The sequence below is a fragment of the Lepidochelys olivacea genome (assembly GCF_965140295.1).
Source record: "Lepidochelys olivacea isolate rLepOli2 genome assembly, chromosome: 3".
NCBI classification, from domain to species: Eukaryota; Metazoa; Chordata; order Testudines; family Cheloniidae; genus Lepidochelys; species Lepidochelys olivacea.
The window spans coordinates 46,272,198-46,293,947 of record NC_140413.1 but is presented as its reverse complement, the minus strand read 5'-3'; the positions used below and the strand labels follow the sequence as shown (position 1 = coordinate 46,293,947).

Below are 21,750 nucleotides of genomic sequence, written 5' to 3'. Positions count from 1 at the left end.
GAAGACAATGGGAGCTGCATATGTTATATGGCGATACTCTTTTTTAAAAAGTTAGGCCCTGGGTATCTTCAGTGATTGGGCATATAACTTATCACTCAAGACTTTCTGCAAATTTTGGGCTTAGTCTCCCTAAGACTCATACCCCCATCTCTAAAAGTCTTCTACTCCCACTCAAGTGTTGTGAAGATAAATTGTTTTAATGATGAGAATCAGATATTTAGGATGAGTGCCATAAGAAAGCCTATGAGGAGTTGTACACTTATTTGGTGTCGGTTCTTGATATTGTGCATTAAGTAAGGTATGGAGCTACCACACATTGAGGAAAAATTACTGTACAGCTACCTCATTACTTAACCAACTATCCTGTCCATAAGGCCCTGATTCAAGGAAACACAAAGTGCATCCCTACTCAGAAAAGCACTTCAACCGTGTGTTTCAATCCTATGGAATCCAAAGGGACTTCATGTTCTTAAAATTAAGCACATCTTTAAGGGATTTCATCAACAACACTTTCCTGAGTCAGGGCCTAAATAAGGCAGAGTCCTGGGGAAGAACAGTATAATCTCATCATTAAAGACTATCATAATCCATATACACAAGGAGGCACAATTAAGGTTTCAAGGGTAATCTCAAATCTGCAGTTTTATTATTTTGGCACTTGACTTTGCAATCTTAAAGATTTAAACTTTTACTCATTATTTGATCCAAGAAACAAACTACAGTCCTATTTCTCTGGGTCAAAAATGATTCCCAATTATTAGTAACCACTTCAGTGTGTGGCTGATATGTCAAAGCCACGCAATCTAAGGTTTGAGTTAAAACATATGGAATTAAACTGCAAAATAAATTTGTTAATATATTAACTATTAAATTAGCACTTTATTTCATGTTAGCTTGACTAAATAGTTTACCTTTTTAGTGGGACTTTCTGACTGATCATCTTCTGATTTGGGTGGTTCTTCCTCGCTCTCTTTCATGACAGGGGATATGGAATTTTTCTGCGATAACGAGCAGTTTTTCTGTTCGCAGCCCTTGACGTTTTTTGACTGTTCACTTGTAGCGCAAGTCTTCCTCTTTCTTTTATTTGAAAATTGATCATAATTAAGATAGGATTCAAAAGACATAACAGGGGGCTCAAAGTCCTCATCACTGGGCAACTTTAGTTTGCTTTCCATACTAAGTGTTTGTTTTAATTTTCCTGGGTCCTCAGAGTTTCTCTGTTTGGAGAGATCCTTACAAGACCCTTTTGTTGGAAATAGATCTTTTTTGTTGGCTCTAGGAGAATGGTGCTTTTCTGAAGGTTTTTTGCTGGCAGCAGAGGTTGTTTCTTTGCAGTCACTTTTTGTGTTTTCAGGATTGATGCTTTGGGACGTATTTTTAGAACTACTGGAGCTATGTATTTTGCTTTCATGCCCTTTATAAGACTCTGTATCTTTATTTCTTTGCTTATTCTCTGTAAAACTATACTCCTTCTTCCATTTATCAGATGTGGGAGATCTTTTACAATCTTCTAAGGCTGGTTCAGATGTTTTTGTCTTGCCAGAGTGCTTATTCTCCTTACAAATTGATGTTTTTGTCTTGTCTTGTTCGTTCCTCTTGTCTGTGTTCTGTTTTTTCCCCTTGCGGTCACTGAAATACAAGACAGAACCAAAACAGACTCCAATTTAATGCTCAGTTACCAAGAGTGACCTTCAGACCTTTTACCAATGTTATTAGTAAAAGGGAAAGTTTTAAAGTCACATGCAACATGCTTCAATGTTTGAGTTGTTTAAAAGTCTTCTAGAAAAGTAATGAAGACATTTGTATTGTTATGAGCTGAATGAAACTTTGTTATGAGTTGACTTCACATCTGTCAATCTCAGCAGGAGGTTAACTGTAAGTATAAGCCCCCCACCTAAAACAAAAAGAGGTGTGAACGTGCCCAGAGCTTTCGGCTGAGTATTGTTTTGGGTAGGGTATGTGTGAGTGAGAAGGGAGATCACACAAAAGGAGAAAAGACAAGTGAGGCAGTCAGGGAGGGGGAGAGAGAGGTTAGCCAAGAAAGCCAAGCAGGAGCCTCTAAGCAAACACTGGTTTCAGAGTAGCAGCCATGTTAGTCTGTATCCACAAAAAGAAAAGGAGGACTTGTGGCACCTTAGAGACTAACACATTTATTTGAGCATAAGCTTTCATGAGCTGCATCCAAAGAAGTGAGCTGTAGCTCACGAAAGCTTATGCTCAAATAAATGCGTTAGTCTCTAAGGTGCCACAAGTCCTCCTTTTCTTTAAGCAAACACTGACAACTCCGAACAAAGCTAGTGCACGCACTTTTGGCTCTGGTGTTGGCTAAAGAGGCTTGGGAGCTGTAAATTAAGAAACTGCTCCTTTTGTTTTTGGTTCCTTCTGCATTCAGAGACACAGGACTTCATACGTGTCTTTTAAATAAAAAAGATTGCAAAGAAAATACCAGACTCCATCAATCTCTACTTCTAGCAGGAACATCCCCCAGGACCCCAAACTTTAACTAGTCGCTCGGTCAAAAAAGGGCAACAGAATTAATACCTTGGTTTTCTACCATGTAAAATTTTCACAAATCCAAGTGTTGGACTTGAAACACTTGATGTCCCTTGAAGCAAAAACACTAGTTCCAGTACTGACAAAGCAGCCAAGTTCAATTTCAAAATCCAGGTAGTGCTCCTAAAAAAGGGACTTCTGAGAAAATACAAGTGTGAAAAATGGTGTGTGTGTGTGTGTGTCTTTAGAGTTTAGTAAATGCAGCTTTAGAAAACTGTGCACACCTGTTTTCCATTAGTGGGGCAACCGATATAGACAGGACTGCATGAAAGCAGTCTGAGCAGTGTTTACACTAGCGCTTACAACTGCACGGTTGTTGGAAAAGGAGTACAAACACATTTTAGTGACAGGGCCTACAGGGTCAGGTGTTTGATATGAAATATTTCCTTCAATCTATTAAGTACCTTTGATACATCAGGCTTTTCTTCCTTTTATTTGCCACTTCAGCAGCTAGAGTAAATCCTATCTGAAGGCACCCCACAATCTCTCAGCCCCTACAGATTGGCATGCCAGGAGCAGCAGCTATCAGCAGATGGCCAGATGCAGCACCTCTCTGCTTGTTCCCACAGCAGCAGATCTCCCTTAACAGCATGCTTTGTTAAATGTACCAGAAATCCTAGTGCTGCTATAACTCTTCCACATTAGCACAGGGTCCAACCAACTAGCAACTGCTGCCACCAGAAAGTGAGAATAAGCAAGCCACACAATCATTTCCCCAGCATGCTTCCTTCCAGAGAGGAACAGCAGCCAAGTATTTATTACCTATTTCAATATACACTGAATTCACCCCAGATTCTGGGCAGTTTAGTGATATTAAAAAAAACATTCAATAGAAATTTAAGATGTAAAACTTACAGTTCAACTAATAATGTACCATGGATTTTTCCACAGCAAAAACAAACCACGAACAAATTACAGAATACCTCTCCTACCCTACCTGACCTACCTAACCCCAAATCCACTGGGACCTTCAGCTCTCAAGCTATCAGCTTCTCTCTGTCCCAAAAATATCAGGTAAGGAACTGTAAAGGGCCTAAAACACATCTGGCCTGATGAGGGCAGCAGTGGCTGTATCAAGGAGACGGAGATTATGTCTATTCAGTGGAGCTAGTGAACAGGAGCAGCAAATGCGAATTTTGCAAGGCAGCTTTCCAGGTGAAGGAGGAGTGACGTGACCCTTTGGGTGAGTTGTCTGTTGTGTGCTTGCGGCTTGACTGTAGCATGTATTTTTATTTATTTATATATATATATATATATATATAAAATGGTTGGTTTGGGGGGGGTGAACAGGGGGGCAGGCCCATGTGCTGAGCCTAGAGGCCTGTTAGGAAAGGCTGAGAGCTTCTTAATGAGGCTTTGATCCCCTATCCCTTTAGGCTCCACTAACCATTAACCAGGGGGCAGGGCTACTCAGGGAAACCAAGGGTTTAAAAAGGCAGCTCTTAAGAAACCATAGGAGCTAGTGAACAAGAGCAGCAAACAGTTTTGTGAGGGAGAGTGACACCCAGATACACCAAACATTATCCAAATCAGTGGTCACCAACTGGTCGATTGCGATCAACTGGTTGATCCTAGAGGATCTGCCAGTCGATTGTGATCTGTCTGAGCACAGCAGGGTTGCTGCTAAGACAGGCTCACTGTCTGCGCTGGTCCCATGCTGCTCCTGGAAGCACACTGCTCCTGTGTGCAAGCACCGACCCCGCAGCTCCCATTGGCCGGGAATGGGGAGCTGCATCCAACGGGAGCTGTGGGGGCAGTGCTTACAGAGAGGGGCAGCACATGGAGCCCCCCCCCCACCAGGAGCGGCAGGGGCATGTTGGCCCCTTCCGGGAGCAGCATGGGGCCGGGGTAGGCAGGGAGCCTACCTCAGCAGCCACACTGCACCACCAATTGGGAGCCGCCAGCGGTAAGTGCTTACTGCTGGAGGCCACACCCTGAACCCCCTCCTGCATCCCAAACCAGCCCTGAGCCCCCTCCCAGAGCCAGCACCCTGTGCCTCCTCCTGCATCCCCAACCCCCTGCCCCAGGCTCAGCCCAGAGCCCCCTCCCACCCTGCGAACCCCTCAGCTCCCGCCCAGAGCCTGCACCCCCTCCTGAACCCCAACTCCCTGCCCCAGCCTGGTAAAGTGAGGGTGTAGGAGAGAGTGATGGAAAGAGGAAGGGGAAATGGAGTGAGGAGGTGGGGCTTTGGGGAAGGGGCAAGGGCAGGGTAGATCCTTGGTTGCCCTTAAATTTAAAAAAAGTGATCTTGGACGTAAAAAGGTTGGAGACCACTGCTCTAAATTTAGGCCAATCAACATCCTACCCAGCCTCCTCCCAACCGCCCCCCAAAAAGCTGCAGGAGTAAAAAGAGTGCAGGTCGAAGCTCAGCAGCAGAATGGGGGCTATCTAGTTTATTGCACTGAACGCAGCATGAGCAGGTAGCATGTGTGTGCATTCAGTGTCTCTCAGAGAGACATAAGTTCTTTGGAGAGTAAGGGCTTGAGACCAGAGTGGCTGAACTGGAAGAGCTAAGGGAGACCAAGAGGTACATCGATGAGACTTGTGGTGACACTGTAGAGTGGGGACAAAGTGTGGTCCCACTCCCAATCTGATAGCCTCTGTGCTGTTGAGGCAGATGAAAGTCTCAGGAAAGGAAAACATCAAACTGGAATGGAGGGAAATGATCCCATAGTTGGGATGCTCGGATGTCAGGCCTTTCACTGAGGCTATTTCTCCAGAGGAGGGAATCCCAGATATTAGGAAGAGACAGGGAATAGTAATGGGGAGATTTGAGCGTAAGGAATACAGATAGCTGTGTTTGTGATGACTAGGAGAAGCACATGGTGAATTGCCTGCCAGGTGCAAAGGCTGCAGATCTCCCAAGATGTCTGAGTAGCATGGTGTGGTATTGCCACCCTTACTTCTGCGCCACTGCCAGAGGTGGGTCTGACTCAGCCCTGGGGCACCCTCAGTCCTGCCCCTCCTGAGCGCTTGGAGGTTAAAGGGGCCTTGGACTGGCTGGGGGGGGAGGAGGCACAGCGCCCCATGCAGCCCAGCTGTAAGGCTGGCCCCTTCCCTTCCCCCAAAAAAGTGACCACTCTCCCACACCATGACACCCTCACTTCTGCATTGCTACTGGCAGTGGTGCTGCCTTCAGAGCTGGGTGCCTGGCCAGCAGCCACCACTCTCTGGCTGTCCAGCTCTGAAGGCAACAGCAGCGCAGAAGTGAGAGTGCTATGGCGACAGAGCTTGTCACTTTTTGAGGGCGGGGCAGGGTCAGCCTTACAGGTGGGTGATGTGGCCAATACTGTGACCTCCCCCCCAATAGCCAGGTTTCACAAGGGAGACCAGATTTCACAGTCTGACATTTTTCATGGCTGTGAATTGGGTAGGGCCCTACATATGAGCAGTGCTGGGGAGTGGCCGGTGGTCATGGTACATGTAGGTACAGTGACATAGGAAAAGGTAGGAGAGGTCCTGGAGGCCAAATTTAGGCTGCTAGGTAAGAGATTAAAGTCAAGGACCTCCATAGTAGCATTCTCTGAAATGTTTCCAATTCCATGTGCAATCAGAGCTACAGGGTCTCAATGTGTGAATGAGACAATGGTGTAGAGAGCAGGGTTTGGGGTTTATTAGGAACTGGGGAGCCTTTGGAAAAAGGAGGTATGGAACAGCTTCCATATGAGGAGAAATTAAAAAAAAAGACTATTTCAGTTTGGGAGACCACTAAGGGGGGGATAAAATAGAGATCTATAAAATCATGACTGGTGTGGAGTAAGTGAATAAGGAAGTGTTAGGTGAAGCTGTAAACACAAGAACCGGGGGCACCCAATGAAATTAATAGGCAGCAGGTTTAAAACAAAAAAAGTACTAATTAACACAACACAGTCAACTTGTGGAACTTGTTGCCAGGAGATGCTGAATCCAGTTTTGGCCTTCACAACAAAGAACTAGGTAAGTTCAAGGAGGATAGGTCCATCAGTGTCTATTAGCCAAGATGGTCAGGGATGCAACCCCATACACTGGGTGTCCCTGCTAGATGCTAGGATAGGACCACAGGGGATGGATCACTCAATAATAGCCCTGTTCTGTTCATTCCCTTTGCATCATCGACACTGGCCATTGTTGCAAGACAGGATACTGGGCGAGATGGACCATAAGTCTAACCCAGTATGGCCGTTCTGATGCATTTGCTCTGTATGCAAGTGGGAATCAAAAGTCAGACAAAGAGGGAGAATTATATAGGAACCTCATATAACTAAGCCATGGTACCATTACAATGCCACAGTACTCAGAACACAGTTTATAGTAAATGCCACTGAAGTCAGAACCAGCAAGTATCAGGAATGGCCCTCAAATACATTAACTTGGAGCTAACTTGAGATGCTTCACACATGCTCCACTTTTTTGTTCTTCTTGAGGAATATTTCATGCATGTTAATAAGCTTGAAGTTGTGAGGTTCCTCCTCTTCCTCTCTTGGAAGTAGCATGGTCAGGGAAAGGAAATCAAATGACTGGAGGTGTGATGAGGAAGGAACAACATTTAACCAAGTACCACCACATTAGCTCCCTTCCTGATCTGTACTTGCCACTTCCCTAAAGAATTAGACAATGACACCCATTCACTGGATTAGTCCAGCCTTCATCAAATCCATGGGCTGAGGACGGGCTGAGGACTGGCTGTTTGTCTACAATTGGTCAAATAATTATTTGCAAACAATACTGTTGAAAGTTTTGGCAATATTTTACCAAATAGCATTCACAAACTAATCTTCCATTCCATCTACTCTATTTCCAAATATGAACTTCTCTTATCTGTCTTATCTTATCATGCTAATTTCATTATATAAAAAAAACAACAGTCTGAACAGATAAAAATATTATATTGGACAACAATTTATCTCAAAATTAAAATTAGACTCACACCTACCTTTCATTTTCTGGTGGAATAAGTTTTTTCCAGTGGTTTACCAGAGATTTAGCTATATTTCCAGCAGTGGCATGTTTCCTAAAACTGTTAACTGTTTTTCCTACTCCAGTTTCCTATTGGAGACAGTGCAAGGAGGACAAACACATGACCAACATCCCAAATATACTTTTTCTACTAACTAATTAAATTCACACAACAATAAGTTGGTAGTTGGAAAAATCCTTTGACAGATCACTCAGATCATAAAGATCATTTTTGTACCAGAAACAAATATTCCAAGGGAGCCAAAGCAAAACCACACGTTTATAACCCAAAATACTGAGTATTTGTAATGCGAGTATCTTCCTATATTTAAGTTTTATGAAACTTCAGCAGAGAAATTAAGTTACTTCTTATCCTTTAGTGGTCTAATTCTAGCAGTTCACTCACCTTGAACATTTTTGTCAGCCCTGTCTACACAGGCACAAAAAGCATCTCTCTCAATAGGATTGGGTTAGATTGATTGACACCCCGCTATTAATACTGACGTAGACAGAATTTAACACCTTTAAGATCATTTGAACTGATTGTGTTGTAGCCAGACTTTATCCACACAGGCATTAAGGTATGTGTGAAGTTTTACTAGAATTAAACTATTTGAACTATTTCAATTGAAAAAACCTACACTTTTTTGCCCAGGCAGACTGGCCCTTGAAAACTAGACTGTTCAGGTTCATTTTCTGGGACTCAGTACAATTATTATTCATATTGCAGTCGTGCTTTGGGGCCCCAGCCATAGATCAGGACACCGCTGTGTTAGGCACCACACAAACTGTCCTTGTCCTGAAGAGCCTGTGGTTGTGGCCACACAACATTGCAGGCGAATTTTCATCATGAGAGCATATCTATTTATATTTGGTTACATAGCCCCCTCTTTTTTAAAATGTACACAAACACTAAAATGGTCCTTGTGACACTGAGCCAGAAAGAGTTAAACAACCACCAGGCTAAGTGACCTAAAGATCACCCTTTATGCACATATTAGGGAAGTACTGACATGGCAAACAGGGCCATTTCTTGTAGATTGTTATCAAAGCCATGTAAGTAGACTAACTCCTTTGAAACATAAGTCTTTTTTGTAAGATAATTAGAAGTAATTACTTATTGTATTTGTCTGTGTTTACCTATATCTGTTAGAAGCCTCACAATGTGATTTCATTAGCTGGTAGATGATACACATCTATTCCTGTATGTTACTATAGTCTATTGATTCAGAGACCAAAAGGAATATTAGCAATTAGATGAAATGTGTGGTGTAATAATATCTTTATTTCTCTCTGAAGTTTGTAGTAAACTACCTGTGGATCTTTGAATGATTAATTGCCTTATGCTCATCAAGGCAACTAATTACCATATTCAACTTGGCTGTCTGGGTGGGAGCCCATGGTTGGATTGCTTTAGAGGAGCTGTATTTTGGCTTCTGGGTAACCCATAAGGTATTGCAGAAGCTGTTTTGTTGCTGGCTTGGTGAATCTAATTATTAGAATAAATCACCAATTTGGGGGATTGGCTGCCCCATTCTTTGGGGTTTGCCCTGATCAATCTCATTGAGGCCCCTCCAGCAACCATAGTAAGTCCTACACTAAGTTCTCTCCAGCTAAAGTGACAAGATATTCCTGTGACATCTGCAAATAAGAGTTATATGTGCTTTTCCTGCACAACCAGCTGTCCATCTGGCTGTTCAAAAAAATTATTTCACTTAACACAGAAGTGGCTTCAGTGACATCATCCAATACTTTTCAGCAATGCTTCCTACATGTATGATAGTTCCCAGTTTGCTTGAAATTCATACAAGAGAAGCTCTAGCTTTTCCTAGGATTAATGTTTGAAACATCTCAGGATATAACAGTACAATAAAATTATATAGAATCCTTAATTGTAACTATCACCCTCTTTTTCCACTTCACTTAAAGGATCCCAAATGGCCTGTCACATTATTATGAACAATGTCAGAGAACTTCAGTTAAATAAGTATCCCACAGTGCTTTCTGATTTTAAATTATCTAATCACTACGTGAAGGGGATTACTTTATCCAGTACTGAAGTGCAGCAACACTGCACACAGGTATGAGACAAAGTGAAGAATACTATATCCACATAGAACTGAATTTAGGCATGCAAGATGCCATGAGGAGATTTGGAAATTGGACAGGATACCTAAGAGAATACATTTCCTTTCGTGAAAAATATCAGGGCATCTTCACAGTCCACAGGTGGTTAGGACCTTGATATGCAGAACTCCGACACCAAGATGGAGAACTGGTTTACTAGTGACTGCAAGGAAGAAAAATGCCACCACTTAAATACCTAAACTATGCCCTATAACGCAAAGGCATACCTTGGAAGTCTCCCATATATGTACTGACACTCCTTATCACAGAAAATCTGATAGGATGTGAGATGGTGTGAAAAATAAAATCCTAGCAGAACCAAGAGCATCATTAACCTGTGACTACTAGGATGCTTGTTCTAACTGCAGAATCACAATTAAAAAGGGATTTTGTGTTCCTTGGAGGAATGGAAGAATAATCACGGATCTAAAAATATGAAGTGGTCATGTTTGTTTCATCTTAGGTACAGAATCAAAGCACCAGCACATGTAAATATAAAATATAATTGTGTGAGCACACAAACCTACTCCATCATATTGGCACAGAGGCCACTGCACTTGGAGGAAAACCCAACCAGCCCGGGATTCTGTTCTCTGGATACTCAGTAGAAGAGCCTAATATTGTCACTATATGCCATGCTGCCATATTTGCTAGACAAGGCAAAGTGCCTCTGGGTGGTTTTTGGGAAAAGACTCCATGGTCCCATATAACTTTTTATATTAAAAATGATTTGGGATTAGGATTCAGGATTGCAAGGTGCAGTAACTTTCCTGGCTTCTATGGTCACAAATCACTGAAGATGCCACAGATAACTTCATAGATGAAGGCTTTCAGCACACAATTTCTCACTTACCACTAGAATGTCCAGTGAAATATCCAAATCCTGAAGTCCCTTAAGTGCTTTTATAATCTGGAAGAAAACATTATGTCAGTCTACAAGTAACATTTCATGAATTTTCTCCTATTATTCTTACCCTCTCCTTGTAACAGAGATGCTATTGAAGAATTCCTATCCTAACCTCTAAATTGATACTTGGCAATCTCAGTGTGTTTATTAGGTTAGAAGTGCACATACTAACTCAGAAAAAATAAAAGCAGCCCTGTGCTCCCAAGTATATATGAGAACATGGAAGAGAATTTCAGATTAAATCTCTTCCACTTACTTCCTTAGTTTTGTGTTTCTGACATTCCAATCTTCTTCGACTGGTGTATTTGATCTTGGGTGAGTAACTTCTATTTTACTGAGAGTTAGCAGTTTTGGCCTATTGATTATGAACTCTATTCTGTTGCCCCTTGAATAATCTTTCCAGCCAAGGACAAGTTTGGCAAGTTTAGCTGTACAGCTCCATAGAAGTATTTCAGCTGCACCCTTCAATTTAGAAGGTATACACAAAAGTCCAGTAAATATCAGTGGCATCACTGTAGAAATGAGGCCAAACGAGATCCTACAATAGAGACTATTTGCATATTCCATCACCACACCTGGCTTGGAGATCTCCAGTCACTGATACAGAGTGTGTCATATGCCAGAGTAGTAAGTTTCCCACTAGATCTCCCCATATGCAAATTACTGACTCTTCCTCAGACAGGGGCACAAAATTACAAAACTCCCTTTTAATTCAAAGGAAATGCAGCCTGAGTTAAAGGTAGGATAAGGCTCCAAGTTTTTATTCCAAGTTATTGTTTCTTTTTGAGGAAGAGGGAGAGCCATTGTTATTCTGTTTCACATGCACATAACATATCAGCCCTGTTCTGAATCCAAATATTTTTCATTGGCAAGCAAAGCAGAAAAAACCCCACAGCTTGATTTTCAGATAATAAACTGAGCTTCTAGTCAATTCTGGCCCAAAAAACCCCAAAACTTTGTTTAGACTTGCAAAAAAGAACAAAAAAATTATTTTAAGCAATTTGATAATACAACTCACAAAAGTATCATTCTCAGAGTCACTTTGCTAGCCATAACCACACTTTAAAAACAGCCTCCCTGCCCTTCCCTTTCCAAAGGCCTTTTTTCTTGTACTATATTAAACCTGTGAGGAAAGAATTAATGATGGACTCCAAGCACAAGCTTCAAATCTATGCTTTTAACTCATCCAAAGTTTGGGAGTATTTGAGCTATCCTTTTAGTCATGCCCATCTCTACAGGCAGCAGATTACAAGAGGATTTTGCCAGGAACATGTACAGGTGCATAGATCATGAGGTAAGGTTCAGAACCTGTTGGCAGTAGCAGACCCTTGTATGTGAACTATAGATTAGCTGACATTTATAGTTTTAGATTAAATGTGGCTACTCAAACCCTGTCTCACATTTTATGGGCTTTTTAGCTACTCTTGTACCAGCAAAGTTACTATACACAAAAGACTAGCAAAAAATAGTGTCTGGTTTTTTCCTCCTTTGATTTTACTTTGTGCATAGTCAGTTTCACTCTGTCTCCTGTATACTGTCAGTCTCCCTGTCTGCATGGATCTTTTATACAGTAAAAAGGGGGAAACATTTTAAAAGAAAATAAGTACACTTGTAAAACCACGAGTTGGTAGAGGGACTCAGACTGGCATAGTACCTGAAGCTGTTACTTTACATTTTTTTAAAAAAAGTGATTTCAAGATTAGTGTCCCTTTAAAGGACTATAAATTTCCTGTATGTAATTCTAAAATTGCAAAAGCAAACTGAAGTTTTAATTAAATAATTAACAATAGGGCTTCCGGGAGCCAACAGAAGCAGCATCATATATAAAAGACTAATTTTGTAAGTGTGTATGTAGTTTGTATCTCAAAAGGTGACAATAATATTTTTCCTTACAATACCCCATCCCCAGTGCTTGGCCTGATTACCATCCATTTAGTAGATCAAACAGTTACAGAGTTGAACTTAGATTAGTTCTCTTCCCTAAGTAACCCATCAGAAAAATCTGATGCACCAGTGGTTACAAAGTAAGGCATTTGTTCATAGGCCTTCAGTAAAAATTATTAGAAATGAAGTTAGCAATATTTAAAAATATAAATATATATTATATATAGTTTCTCTAATCAGTATATAAAAGTAAATTGCATAGCACCACTATTTCTTTTAAATTTATTTTAAGAGTCAAAAGAAGGACATAGCTCAGACATTTAGCCATATAAGATGACTGGACACAAACTAGAACTTATTCCTCAAACTTTGTAAAGGAAAGGTCTTCAGAGTCAAACCTAGAGTCATGGTAAAATTAAGTGTTTTGATCACTAAGAACAGAACAGGAAGAGTTTAAAGACAGTTCAATTTTTTATAGACTTCTGAAAAGTAATTTGGTTTTGTGAATTAACTTATCACAAAGGATCTACAGTAAGATTTCAGGGAATACTTATTGTATGATCGGCAACGTCAACATCAAATCTATTGGACACACCACTTCAAAACCAGCAGACCAATGTACCACAAGTACATGTAGATGGCAAGCAATTCTGATAACATACCAACATATTTTAATAGGAGATTTAAAAGTTCTCATCCCCAGTAGAGTTACTATACCAGGGCTGCAATATCAATTTTGTTTCCTTGAAATACAGGATACAATTAGGAAGTTAACACAAGAACCAACTGATTGCATTAAAAAAAATCTAAACTAAAAGAATAAATCAGATTCCCTGACCATCCTTTTTATGGAAAGCACCTCCTGTTCACTAGAAAGCATGGGACGGCTGAGTCTGCAGTGAGATCAGTCACTATGTATGGGAATACCAGAGGACAGACAGCTCCATTTACTTTGTACTATAAATGGGCAACGTAAATGCCAGCAGCGACTCTAGCAATAAAAAAAATGGCTGACCTCACAATCCAATACAGGAGAGTGCAAAGCATGAACAGTGACAGCAACACACACAGATGCAACCGTTCCTGTCTCATTTAGGAGCCAAACATTCATACAGGTATGACCAAAGAAGAAAATGTAGCTTATTGAACAAGCCTGTAGTTTCTGAGCTGTCATCTGAAGAAATTTGCTATCTAGTTTGCCAGACAGCTTTTATTTCAGCTTTTTCTTAAAATCTGATTTTTACCTAAGTAACCATGATTCAATGCCTATCAACATATGGCCTTTGCCAAAATTAGAGCATACAACAAGGCATAATAAAAATACACTTAAACTTTTCATTTGACAGCCTCAGAGCTCTCCACGATCATGAATTTAGTTCCAGAATACTCCTTTGGTATTTCTTTATGTAAAGCAAACTAAGGCAGAGAAATTAAGTGATTTGCCCAATATCTCAGAGTTATTAGCAGGTCTTCAAATAAAATCTGAAAGTCCTAGTTTCTCTGCTTTGCTCTAACAGCTATGAGAATGCAAATTATGGCCTAACTATACTTCACTCATGGGACTGTACTCAAAAATTGATGTAGTTTTTCCCATAAATATTTTATTTTACAGAATGTTATTCCCTCCACTATTTGTAAAGATAAAACGTTTAAGCTATTTTATAACAAAGTGACATTAGCTACATTCTTATGGAAAGTCCCATACAATTTGATAGTGATCTACAGAAATTCTTTTTAAAAAGAAAAACCTATAGAAGGTAAAGAAAGCCTATCAATAAAAAAAATAAAGTTATTTCCTAATTATCTGTATTATGGCAGCACAAGAGGCACCAAACCAAGATGACTGTACAGTGCCTAGAACAATCACACAGTAAGGGATAGGGGAAGGGACTAAGATCCACAAAGGCCCAGATCCACAAAGGTACTTGGACAACTAACCCCCTAGAATTAGACACCTAAGTCTGGTTTTCAGCCACCACTGCACTCCCCAAAACCCTTGTTCAGCTGCCACCTAATTCTGTAGGTGCCTAAACTCACTCAGTGCTTAAGTTTTTCCAGTAGAAGTTTTCTAGGTGCTTAAGTTTCTGTCTCTGGATGTGCACACTGATTCCTCACTCTAAGCATCCGGAAGCCTATCTCCTTTCTAACCCCCAGCACAATCTATGAACTAGGAGAAGATGGGCCTTTGACTTCCTAGCTCACCCATAGGGCCCAATCCTGTAGGTGTGCTTAGAAACTCCCTACCAGATTGGGTCCCATTCAAAATCTGTCCAGAACAGGAGGATGAGGTGAGGGGTGGGGGGGGGGGGGTCATGTAATGTAAGGCACTGGGTCGCAGCGGTGCTAGTCAGCACCAACCAGGCCATTAAAAGTCCCGTCAGTGGTGCTGCCTTGTTAAGTCAGGCTAGACCCTACCTGTTCTGACACTGTGCTGCACCCTGGGAACAGCCAGCACCAGGTCCAGCTCCTAGGTGGGGGCGCCACAGGGCTCCATTCACTGCCCTCGCCCTGACCACTAGCTCCACACTCCCATTGGCCGGTTCCTGGCAAATGGGAGCTGGGGTGGAGGGGTGCTGCCTACAGGCAAAAGCCATACAGAGCTGCTTGTGTGCTTCTGCCTAGGAGCCAGACCTGCTGCTGGCCGCTTCCAGGGCACAGCGCCGTCCACCATGCCAGAACAAGCAGGAAGCCTGCCTTAGCACCCCCACTGCGCTGCTGACCAGGAGCCACCCAAAGTAAGCCCACGCCCCAACCCCACACCCCAACCCCCTTCCCCAAATCCAGAGCCCTCCCCAAATCCATAGCCCTCTCTGGCACCCCACCCCCCCCATCCCCAGCCCAGAGCTCTGACCCCCTCCAACACCCAAACCCCCTGCTCCAAAACCAGAGCGCCCCCCCCCCCACCCACACACCCCAAACCCCTCATCCCCAGCTCCATTGGGTCACGGACATCAACAATTTTCTTCAGCTGGGTCGCCAGAGAAAAGTTGGAAAACCACTGGGTTCAAGCACTCTCCTGAGAGGTGAGGGAGACTGTCATTCAAACCTTCTTCTCCAGCTCAAGCTGAGGGGGGAATTGAACCTGTGGTCTCCTACATCCCAGGAGCAGTGCTCTAGCCACTGGGCTAAAAGTTGTAATGTGGGCAGCACTTCCTCCTCTCCCCACCCCCATTTTGGGTGGCTTGCGGCAGGTGCCTTACTCATTTTCACAGGAAATTACTTAGACACCTAAGCTGCCTGATTTCAGGAAAGGGGTTTCCCAGTTGTGGGTTACAAACAGACAGGCACCACCTGGAAGCCTGGATTTAGATGTCTAACTCCACGAGAGGGGCAGGGCTTAGGAAACACCCCTCTTGTCAGCATCTCCCACCATGGACTAGCTTAGGCAGCTCTCTGCCTAGCATGATGGCTTTTGTGGATCGCATTCTAAGGCGCCCATCTCTCCTCATGTATTGTATAGCGGGCCCAGGTACTTAACTGGGCTTTACAGATCACATTGTTGTTCCAATGTTTTTCTAGATGCTCAAGACTTGTGAAGCTAAGTGATGCAATACTTAAGTCCCTTTGTGGATCCTGGCCAAAGTTGTGAAGTTCCCCCCTTCTCCCCCCAGTTATATAGACACAAGTTTTAAAATTGCCAGCCATGCAAACTCAGCCAGGGCTCTGAAAGTCAAACATGATCCCCCCTTCTGATCTTCCATCACCAATAATAAACATTCCACAGGGCAACTAAGGCTTGCAGTCACACCTGTGTAATGCCAGTAATGATTAGTGAGTTTGAAGAGCTGAAAGTGGGAGCATAATTTGCAAGCAACAGTTGCACAGGTGTCACTGAGGATATGGCCTGCAGAAACAAAAACCATTCAGCACAGGAAAACAACCTGCTACTTTGACTCGCATAGCCAGCACATATAGCAAATAGCTTCACTTATATTTCAAGGGTAAGACACAGGTGTCTAAATAAAATTATGAATTTTTATATTATGTATAAAATCACACACAAGAGAGGGAAGACAGAAAAATGTAACCATAAATGAGTTCCAAGTTTTAAGTTCAGTAACCACTGATTGTTATTTAAAAATTATTATAGCTGTTCTCTGCATACAACAGCTATGACAGAAATTGAGAACTTTAACCTCTTACTACATTCAGTCCAGGCTTGTAACTTTCAACTATGGTGCCTGATTAAATGTTATACTTCGGACAGGTCTACACTGGGAACTTGCATCCAAAATCCACACCCCTGAGCAATGGTCCCTCTAATTTTTGACAGGTTGTGTTTGCAAAAAATTTCTTCTGTGCAAATTTTTGTGTGCGTGGTGTTTCGCCGTGTGCGCCGGGTTTAGGATCTGTGTGCACACGCACAGCTTAGAGGGAACAGTGCCCCTGAGACAGGTAAGTAGGCTGACCTAACCCTTGGTATAGGCAGTGCTAGGTGAACAGGAAAATTCCTTTATTGATTCTTGACCTATCTGCTGCCTCTTGGGGAGGTGAATTACCTTCAGCAATGGGAGAACTTCTCCTGTTGGCGTAGGTAATGTCTTCACAAAGCTCTACTGCTGTAGCGTTTTAAGCATAGACATACCCTCAGTTTCCTTTAAACATGAGATTGGATGCCGATTAGTTGTCAAGATATTGTGACTGGTAAAGGGATAAACAGCAGCCAGTGGAATCCTGCTAATCTTCCCTCTCAGGTCTGGTTTCATCTTAGTTTGCTTTAGTGGTCAAATGCTGATCCTTCAGATCAGACAGATCTGCGTTTGAGGTTTGGTTCTGGGTACTTTCCATCTAGTTCTAACTTCGTAGGACTCCTGGGCAATCCTGCTATCCTACTGGTTACTGGATTCCTTTTTAAGTTTAGGAGCAGCTTTGTCCTTCCTATATGACTGGAATATGTGATAACTTTCTTACACTGACAGTTCCATTCTCTTTGTTGTATAGTATTAGCAAAGTCATAAAGGCTCATCTGTCACACTTAGAACTACTATCAAATACAAAGTAGTTTGCACCCCAGAAGCTCAACATGTTTTAGCTTTCTAGTCTGAGTGCCAAGAAGCCTTCTGACAAACACTGTCTGTTACCTTGGGCTTGTCTACATTACCTGCTGGATTGACTGGCAGCAATCGATTTATTGCATCTAATCTAGATACGATAAGTCTACCGCCGAGCACTGTCCCGTCAACTCCGGTACTCCACCAAGACAAGAGGCGCAGGTGGAGTCAACAGGGGAGCATCAGCCATCGACTTATCGCAGTGAAGACACCACGGTAAGTAGATCTAAGTAGCTGAAGTTGCGTAACGGAGATCGACCCCACTCCCCATCCCCCAGTGTAGACCAGGCCTTAGACGAGTTTGCTTTAGATGCTCGGTTATATCGAGGTCACAAGTTTTAATGATCTTCTCACTTTTCTGTTCCTTATTATCATAAGCCACCACCGCTATTCTAGAGTCTCCTGATCTTAAAAAAAAGCATCCCCCTGTAAACTGGATAAAATTACCATGACTTGCCCTATTCCAGGTCAAAATAACCAAAGAGAAATTACAACAAAGGCCAACTGACCTTGGGCAGCTTTTCAAGTTTAATTCATTAATGATTTGGAGGATGGTGTGGACTGCACCCTCAGCAAGTTTGCAGATGACACTAAACTGGGAGGAGCGGTAGATATGCTGGAGGGTAGCAATAGGATACAGAGGGACCTAGACAAATTGGACGACTGGGCCAAAAGAAATCTGATGAGGTTCAAAAAGGACAAGTGCAGAGTCCTGCACTTAGGATGGAAGAATCCTATGAACCGCTACAGACTAGGGACTGAATGGCTAGGCAGCAGTTCTGCAGAAAAGGACCTATGGGTTACAGTGGACGAGAAGCTGGATATGAGTCAGTGTGCCCTTGTTGCCAGAAAGGCCAATGGCATTTTGGGCTGTATAGGTAGGGGCACTGCCAGCAGATCGAGGGACGTGATCGTTCCCCTCTATTCGACATTGGTGAGGCCTCATCTGGAGTAGTGTGTCCACTTTTGGGCCCACACTACAAGAAAGATGTGGAAAAATGGGAAAGTGTCCAGCAGAGGGCAACAAAAATGATTAGGGGACTGGAACACGTCTTATGAGGAGGGGCTGTGAGAACTGGGATTGTTTAGTCTGCAGAAGAGAATGAGGGGGGATTTGATAGCTGCTTTCAACTATCTGAAAGCAGGTTCCGAAGAGGATGGATCTAAACTATTCTCAGTGGTAGCAGATAATAGAACGAGGAGTAATGGTCTCAAGTTGCAGTGGGGGAGGTTTAGGTAGGATATTAAGAAAAACTTTTTCACTAGGAGGGTGGTGAAGCACTGGCATGTATTACCTAGGGAGGTGGTGGAATTTCCTTTGACGTTTTTAAGGTCAGGCTTGACAAAGCCCTGGCTGGGATGATTTAATTGGGGATTGGTCCTGCTTTGAGCAGGAGGTTGGACTAGATGACCTCCTGAGGTCCCTTCCAACCCTGATATTCTATGATTAGTTTATGAAGTAACTCATTACAGATATGTTCTTACAGAAGACCTCCCCCCCTCAGTCATCAGAAGGCACCCAAATTTCAGAAAGTATCTTGTACTGACACGTCAATCCTTTTATTTCTGAAGTTGGAGAATTTGCTCCTACAAATTAGCTTAAAAAAACACTGAGACTCAGCACCACTGGAATATCAAAACAAATGAGACAGGATTTAGCTAAAGAAATGATTCTTCAAAAACTTCTAACCAAGAGTAATATTATGCAATAGAACCTCAGAGTTACGAACTGACCGATCAACTACACACCTCATTTGAAACCAGAAGTAAGCAATCAGGCAGTAGCAGGGGTGGGGTGGGGAGACAAATACACTGCAGTACCGTGTTAAATGTAAGCCACTAAAAAAATAAAAGGGAAAGTTTTAAAAAGTATTTGACAAGGTAAGGAAACTGCTTCTATGCTTGTTTCATTTAAATTAAGATGGTTAAAAGCAGCATTTTTCTCCTGCATAGTAAAGTTTCAAAGTTGTATGAAGTCAGTGTTGAGTTATAAACTTTTGAAAGAACAACCATAACATTTTATGACTATTTCAGAGTTATGAACAACCTCTGTTCCAGAGGTGTTTGTAACTCTGAGGGTCTACTGTACATGTGAGCACTCTCATTAAATTCAACAGGGCTACTCATGTAAGGCAGCACTGATGGAACGGTCATTTCAATATCATTGTTATACCATCATCATGGCTTCCCTTAGAGATATTAAGCACATAAATTAAATATAAGAGGCATGGGAATAAACACTGAAGTTTGCATCAACATAAGCTTTAATACATAACTGAAAGGTAAAAGTTAAATCAGATAAATTTAATTAGTTAAAAGTAAATTTCACTATATACAGTGACTTTATATTTTGCTTTCAAAAGTACATTATAAAACAAATGCTTAAGATTTTATTCCTATTGCTTTTTAAGCTTGTTTGTAGCACCTCCCTCTAGGCGTCTTTCTATTAGACTTGCTGTGCACATCAAACAGACATTGGAGTCTCTCCAGTAGGCATCCACTCATTGCAGAGGTGGGCAAACCACGGCCTGTGGGCCACATCCAGCCCACGGGACCATCCTGCCTGGCCCTTGAGCTCCCAGCCATGGAGGCTAGTCCCCGGCCCCTCCCCGCTATCCCCCCTGCCTCACCTCTGTGCTCCACCGCTCCTTCTGGGCAGCCTGGCGGTGTGGTGGCTCTGGCTGGGTGGCAGGGCTGCGAGCTCCTAGTGCTCTGAGCACAATGGTAAGGGGGCAGAGGGGTTGGATAAGGGGCACAGGTCCCGGGGGGCAGTCAGGGGCAGTTGGAGGAGGTCCTGGGGGGTCAGTTAGGGGAGCGGGAGCAGGGGGGTTTGGATAGGCATGGAGTCTTGGGCGGCCTGTCAGTCAGGGGGCAGAGGTGTGGATCGGGGTCAGGGGGAGAGGAAGTTGGATGGGGTGGGATTCCAGGGGGCAGTTAGGGGCAGGGGGTCCCGGGAGGGGGCAGGCAAGGGACAAGAGGCAGGGGTGGGTGGGTGAGGGATTCTGAGGGGGGCAGTCAGGAGGCAGGAAGTAGGAGAAGGCAGATACAGGGCAGGGGCCAGGCTGTTTGGAGAGGCACAGCCTTCCCTACCCAGCCCTCCATACAGTTTTGCAAACCTAATGTGGCCCTCGGACCAAAAAGTTTGCCCGCCCCGACTCATTGCCACAGGACTGCAGCAGGATGGCTCTCCTTTTTTTGTCAAAATGGCTTTTTAACTTCTTGTTCAGGCACTTTAAAAAATAGCTCTGCTTGGACCACGCAGGCCATTCAGCACTAGGCTGCGCAATGCTAAAGCAGGGGAAGTTTCAGGCCTAACAAGTGCCATGGGGGATAAATGGATCTAGGTGCTCCTAGGATGAAGCAGAAGCTTAAGTGAAAAGCAGCCAGGGGTTATCAGCTGAAGGCAATGAAGTCAGTGAAACCACAAACTCGCCTTGCAGGGGGACCTGCCAGAGGGATCCCGCAGCTTGTGTGCGGGAGTCACGGGGGGGGGGGGGGCGGGCAGTCAGCCAGAAACAGCCCCCAGCCCAGCACCCCCGCAGGGCGCTGACTCCAGCCTCCTCTCCCGGGGCGCGGGAGCGAGGCGGTACCTTTTGGGGATCCTGAGTCTGGCCGAGCCGCTCTTTCAGATACAAGACCCTCGGCACCACGCTCGCAGCCTCTGCCATAGCAAAGCCCTGCCGCGCCCAGCAGCCCCGCGCCCGCGCAGCTCCGAGCTCTCGGCGGGCCGCGCCTGCCCCCCGGCGGCGCCTCTTATAGCAGCGGCCCCTGGGCCTGTCCCTCCGCGCCCGCTGGCGGGGCGGGGCTGGGCTCTGAGAGGCGCCTCTCCCCGGGCTCAGCCCTGGCAGCCTGGGCCGCCCGGAGCCCCGCTTGCTGGCCCCGGCCCTCACGGCTTGCTGAGCCCGCCCACCCGCTCTGCCTGGGGGCGCCCCTTCCTCCCCGTCCAGCCTTTCCCCCTCTCTCGGCACGCCTCTCCTCCCTTCCCCACACCCGCTTCCTCCACCTAGAGCCCCAATGAATTGTATTGTCAAGTCCCTCTGGTTGTGGGCGGTGGTGTCGTAGCCCGGTGGGTCCCAGGATCAGAGAAGGGCAGGTGGGGGAGGGCTGGGCATAGCATTGCAATTGGACCAACTTCTGTGGGAGGAGAAAGCCGGAGATGAAAGTGGGCCAGTCCCGGGTACCGGTAAGCAAGTGGCCGCCAGTACAGGCCGGCACACAGCCGACGTTAAAGCGCTCTGGCAGGGCCGCTGACGCGGGGGCAAAAGGGGCAGCTGCCCCAGGTCCAGGCGATTT

At 44.0% G+C, this 21,750-nt stretch overlaps 1 protein-coding gene across 2 annotated transcripts in view; it reads right to left on the bottom strand.

Annotated features, from left to right (window-relative positions):
* Positions 1–21,320, bottom strand: part of LOC311517976 (elongin-A-like) — a 35,394-nt gene extending 14,074 nt beyond the window's left edge. Inside the window, exons 1-4 of one of the 2 annotated variants that reach the window (XM_084623339.1) lie at positions 21,048–21,320; positions 10,469–10,525; positions 7,466–7,578; positions 912–1,629 (exon numbers count right to left, since the gene is read on the bottom strand). In XM_084623339.1, coding sequence (XP_084479465.1) covers positions 912–1,629; positions 7,466–7,578; positions 10,469–10,525; positions 21,048–21,125 — 966 coding nt within the window. In that variant the 5' untranslated portion in view covers positions 21,126–21,320. The remainder of the gene's footprint in view (positions 1–911; positions 1,630–7,465; positions 7,579–10,468; positions 10,526–21,047) is intronic. The other variant, XM_084623338.1, reaches the window with a different exon arrangement.
* Positions 21,321–21,750: the final 430 nt, after the last annotated feature.